The 5,839-nt window shown below is 39.5% G+C and overlaps 1 protein-coding gene across 4 annotated transcripts in view; it reads left to right on the top strand.

Annotated features, from left to right (window-relative positions):
* The window catches only part of TTC33 (tetratricopeptide repeat domain 33), a 42,595-nt gene that overhangs the window by 6,440 nt on the left and 30,316 nt on the right, over window positions 1–5,839 (top strand). For all 4 annotated transcript variants that reach the window (XM_023515001.1, XM_023515002.1, XM_012807088.2 and 1 more), the window contains exon 2: window positions 1,215–1,436. In XM_023515001.1, the coding sequence (XP_023370769.1) occupies window positions 1,216–1,436 (221 nt within the window). In that variant the 5' untranslated portion in view covers window position 1,215. The remainder of the gene's footprint in view (window positions 1–1,214; window positions 1,437–5,839) is intronic.

Here is a 5,839-nt window from a genome sequence, read left to right as displayed (position 1 = left end):
GGTCCGGGCTGGGGATTCGAACCCGCCACCTTAGGTGTACATGGCTGGCGCCTTAGCCGGTTAAGCTATAGGCGCTGAGCCAATTCTGTTCTTATTTCTCCTATTATTTCATTAATGTTCTCTCCACATATTTTTTAATTAGTAGTGAAGTAAAATGCACATATGTGTATTGTGTTTGGTTAGTATGTCTTGTGTATCTTTTTTTTTTTTTCTCTTCTGAGATAGGGTATTTCTGTTGCCTGGGCTAGAGAGCAGTGGGGTCATCATAGCTCACAGCAACCTCAGACTCTGGGGTTCAATTGATTTTCCTGGCTCAGCATCTTAAGTAGCTGGAACTGCAGGTGTGGGCCACCACACTTGGCTGATATCTTTTTATGTTTGTAGAGTTGGGGGTCTTGCTGTTGCCCAGACTGGTCTTGAACTCCCGGGTTCAAGTGATACTCCTGCCTCAGTTTCCCAGAGTGCTACATTATGGGTGCGAGCCAACCACACCTGGCAGTATCTCTTAAGTCAGTCTTAATCTAGGGGTTACCCCTCATCTTTCTTTTCCCTTTGTTTTCTGACAGTTTATTTCGTGAAGAAACTAGTTTTATTTTTCTTCGTTTTTTTTTTTTTTTTTGAGACGGAGCCTCAAGCTATCCCCCTCGGTAGAGTGCCATGAATTCACTGCTCACAGCAACCTCCAACTCCTGGGCTTAAGCGAGTCTCCCGCCTCAGCCTCCCAAGTAGCTGGGACCATAGGCGCCCGCTACAACGCCTGGCTATTTTTTGGTTGCAGCCATTATTGTTGTTTGGCGGGCCCAGGCTGGATTCAAACGCGCCTCCTTAGGTGTATGTGGCTGGCGCCTTAGCCACTTGAGCCACAGGCGCCAGGCCTTTCGGTTTGTTTTTTGATGTCAGCATCTCTGATACGTTATGGAGCACGCTTAACCATTTCCCATGTTTTTAATAAACTGGTAGAAGCTTGATCTGACTCCGGATTACTTTTGGCAGGAGTACCTCATAGCTAGTGCCACTTCTATCGAGAGGTGCCTAATGCCCTATTGTCCTAGTGGTGTTAGCAGCCATTTGAGGGTTATTGCCTAGATCCACTAATTAGGGCTAAAAAAATGGTGATAGTCTAATGCTATTGATATTTCTTCTTTACCTATTACTTGGAATACTTCCGTATAAGGCCACCTGTGTTTTAAAGCTGTTTCTTTGTAATTTTTCAGAATGGCTTCTTTTGGGTGGAAGAGGAAGATTGGTGAAAAGGTCTCAAAGGTCACTTCCCAGCAGTTTGAAGCTGAAGCTGCTGATGAGAAGGATGCGGTTGAGAAAGACGAAGGGAACTGGCTTCATGCCATTAAACGGAGGAGAGAAATTCTCCTTGAAGGCTCTGCTGAGAAGAGTAAACAGCTGAAGGATGAAGGAGCCACTTTGGCTGAAAATAAAAGGTATGTGTAGAATTTTCTTATGGAGAAGAGTTTGTATTTTCTAGCTTACTGTGAGTATGTTACGAAGAGTTGAGAATTGATAATTCATGGTTTTAAAATCTTATCTGGGAGCAACTAGTCAAAAAAAAGGTATTTCAAAATCATGTGAAAATTCTCATTTTCAGGGATAATGAAAGTTTATAAAATAGTTTGCAAGATGCTCATGTCTCTGTTTTGCCATCATTTTTGTTTAGTCTAAAGAAGAGTAAGTGCTAAGTAAAATATAATCTAGCTCATTGATTAGTGGAAGGTGATCTACTCTCTGAAAGTTTTCTCCTAAGGATATTCTGTAACAGGTAAATTAGGCATTTCCCAAATAGCTTTGAGCATAGTATATTTGTTAGGGTTTTTTGTTTGTTTTTTTGAGATAGAGTCGTAGCTCACAACTATCTCAAACTCTTGGGCTCAAATTATCCTCTTGCCTCAGCCTCCCTAGTAGCTGGGGTTATAGGCGCCCACCACATTGCCTGGCTAGTTTTTCTATTTTTAGTAGAAACAGGGTCTTACTATTGCTAGGCTGGTCTTGAACTCGTGAGCTCAAGGGATTCTTCCATGTCGGCCTCTCAGAGTGCTGGGATTATAGGTTTGAACTACTGTGCCCAGCCATAGTATATTTGTTCTTTTTTTTTTTTTTTTTTCCACAGTTTTGGGTGAGGCTGGGCTTAAACCTGCCACCCCCAGTATATGGGGTGGGTGCCCTACTCCTTGAGCCACTGGTGCTGCCCCATAGTATATTTGTTTAAAAAAATAAGTATTCAGTTATTCTTTGCCATTTACTTCCTTTTTTTTCTTTTTTTTAAGATAGAGTCTCACTGTGTTGCCCTTGGTAGAGTGCTGTGATGTCACAGCTCACAACAACCTCTAACTCTTGGGCTTAGTCGATTCTATTGCCTCAGCCTCCCGAGTAGCTGGGACTACAGGCACCCGCTACAATGCCCAGCTATGTTTTCGTTGTAGTTGTCATTGTTTGGCAGGCCTGGGCTGGGTTTGAACCCGCCAGTCCTGGTGTATGTGGCCAGCGCCCTAGCTGCTGAGCTGCAGGTGCTGAGCCCATTTCCTTCTTATATACCTTAATACGTATGACTTGGGTGATAATACCTTCATTTATTCGTAGCCCTTCTGAGCTGTTTTCTAATACTGCGTTTTTGATACCCATTTCTTTTTCCTTTTTTCCTTCTTACACATTGATTTTCTCCTTCCTCTGCTTAGATCTTTAAGTAAGACCAAAGATCATTCTTCTACAGCTTAGTGAGGAAAGACAAAGTTTTTAGTAGCTTGTATTGACAAAACTGGGTTACTATGTAGAGAAAAATAAAATTGAATCTGTATCTAATACCACATACAAGGATGGACTGCAGAGGTATTAAAAATCTAAATGTGAAAGGTAAAACCATATAGGTAGAAAAGGACTTACTTGTTCTGTTTTTCTACACACCCCATGTGTGTGTGAGCAATTGTATATTTACAGGGTTTTTTGCAGATCTATTTGAAAGTAAATTGCGAACATGACACCTACCTCTGAGTCAGCATCTTTCCCCTAAGAAGAAGGATATTCTTTCACCTAATACACCATTAACAAATGTACAGAAATTAACAATTTCGTAATCTCAGTTCACATTAGGTTTTTACGGTTTCCCTCTGAATGTCTTTAGCAGTATGTAGTTTTTAAAACCAGGATCTGAAGAGAGTTCGCATGTCGTATTTGGTTATTATGTCTCTTTAGTGACTTTTAATTTACTGGAAGCTCCTACTTTTATCCCATTGACGTTTTGAAGAGTCCAGACCGATTTTCTATTTCATTGTTTCCTTAAGTATGTCATTTAATTTGTTTGTCTTACACACGTCTTGTTCACTGAAAGTTAGGTGTGGAGATTAGGTTTAGAGGCCCAAGATTTTTGACAAGTATTTCATAGATAATGTTTGTGCTTTATATCTTATCATATTGAGAAGTAAATAATATCAAGTTTCTAGCACTGGAAAGACATTGTGCCTGTGTGGATCTGTGTGCTGTGTTCTGTATTTGTCGAGAGCTGTATTTTTATAGAAATCTTAAAAGCATTTGTCCTAGTTAAAGAAAAGACATATATTAGGAAAATGTACTTGACAGTATGAGAACTACTTATTTGTATTGTATATATGATTCTTAGAAGATGATTTGACCAGTAGTAGCAGTATCTTTGTTGGAATAGAATCTTCAGATCATCTAGAGATCTAAAATCAGGCCTGTGTGCCCAGAAGAAAGTGAAGTACATGTCTGTAATCCCAGCACTCTGGGAGGCGGAGGTGGGCGGGTTGCTTAAGCTCAGGAGTTCGAGACAAGCCTGAGTAAGACTGAGACCTGGTCTTGAAAAACAGCCAGATGATTTGGCAGGTGCTGGTAGTCCCAGCTGCTTGGGAGGCTGAGGCAAGAGAAACACCTGAGCCTAAGAGTTTGAGTTTGCTGTGAGCTATGATGCCACAACACTCAACCCCAGGGCACCTGAGTGAGATTCTGTCTCAAAAAAAAAAAAAAAAAAAAGAAAGTGAGGTAATATTAAGCCAAAAGCACTTTTTGCCTTTGTTCTTTTTCTCTTCTTTTGTCCTGGCGAAGTGGGCATAGGACTCCTTGTTAACAATTTTTGTCATAAATGAGTCAAAGTTGAGAAACTGACCTATTAGTTTCTAGGTCTGTTTTTATTTTTTATTCTGGGATATTCTTTTAATAGAAAGCATAAAATGCTTAAACTATATTAATAAGCATCTCAAATTGGGAATGAAGGGTAGAAAATAAAAATCAAGATCCATTAACTTATCGTAGAAGCTTAATAGATTGTGAATTTTCGGGTTATTGTAGGTGTAAAGATTTTTCTCTTGTGGAACTTTGCAAGACTGGCCATCTGTCTTAGAAGAAAGCCAACTGTAAATTTTCTACATTTATGAAATCATTCTCAGAACATCCATAAAACATCTTTAGAAATTCTTTTAAATGCCTGTTAAAAGTTCATTAACTTTGTTGTTTTTCTAGACCACACTGGTATGTAGAAGGGAAAAGCTATTTAATTATTGCCATGGCATTCCCTCTGAATTTCCTGTGGCAAAGGAGCGATATCAGCTTTGTAGACAAATAAAATAACTCATGTTTTCTGCGTTATATGTCAAAACAGTGAGTCATTTCACTAACATTGAATTGGATGCTTTATTTTGGATGGAGAACACTGTGATGATTAAGTTTTTTGCTCTTTAGCATTTGTTTTGTTGTAATGTATACACAGCTTTAGAAAACAAACAATTAAAGGAATCTAATGGACTTGAGTAGTTTGGCCACTCTGACTCAAATAAAAATAGAAATAATAGTTTAAAAATATCTAAGGTTCAGTCCCCATAGCTCAGTGGTTAGAGCACCAGCTGTGTACACTGGGGCTGGTGGTTTTGAACCTAGCTCGGACCTGCTAAACGATAATGATAACAACAAATAGCTAGGTGTTGTAGCAGGCGCCTGTAGTCCCAGCTTCTTGGGCAAGAGAATCACTTAAGCTCAAGAGTTTGAGGTTACTGTGAGCAGTGACACCATAGAACTCTACCGAGGGCGACATAATGAGACTTTGTCTCAAAAAGAAAAAAAAAGTATGTGTAAAGTGGGTACAGTTTTTGGTATATGAATTATACTCCAATAAATTTGACTAATAAAAACAAAGTTGAGTGCTTATCAGATATAAAATAGTCTTACATTTGTTTCATATCTCTGTGTATGTTCAGGATATAGTTCTGTTTTTTCTGAAGTTGCTGTCAATTCATGAGTTATAGTTTATAGAAACAGTGATTTAGATTTCAGTAAAATTCTGAATCTGAATATATTATATTTTAGGGTATTTTTTTTCTTATTTTTAAGTTTCAGATTAATGTGAGTTACAATTACATTTGCATTTGTTAGGTAGAGTCCCTGTTGTAGTTGTATCCTGAAGTGTGTCATATACCCTTACGTTGTGCCCATCAAGTGGGAGCACACCAGTCCCCCTCCTTCCTCTCCTCTCCTCCTTCCCTTCTTCCTGCTCCCTGCAACTTGAATTGAGTTTTTCTCTTATGTGAGCATGCGCTAGATTGTCTACTACCTTCATATTAGTACTGAGTACTTTGGATTCTTGCTTTTCCATTCTCATGACACTTTACTAAGAACAATGTGTTTCAACTCCATCCAGGTTAATACAGGTTGTTTCTGCATCTTGGCGATAGTAAATTGAACTTCAGTGATACCTAGTGAAAATATCCTTATGGGCTCGGCGCCTATAGCTCAACCGGCTAAGGCGCCAGCCACGTACACCTAAGGTGGCGGGTTTGAATCCCCAGCCCGGACCCACCAAAACAACAATGACGGCTGCAACCAAAAA

This window comes from Otolemur garnettii, unplaced genomic scaffold (assembly GCF_000181295.1).
Source record: "Otolemur garnettii isolate 467f Iridium unplaced genomic scaffold, OtoGar3 scaffold00063, whole genome shotgun sequence".
Classification (NCBI taxonomy): domain Eukaryota; kingdom Metazoa; phylum Chordata; class Mammalia; order Primates; family Galagidae; genus Otolemur; species Otolemur garnettii.
This window is presented reverse-complemented; position numbering and strand designations above follow the sequence as displayed.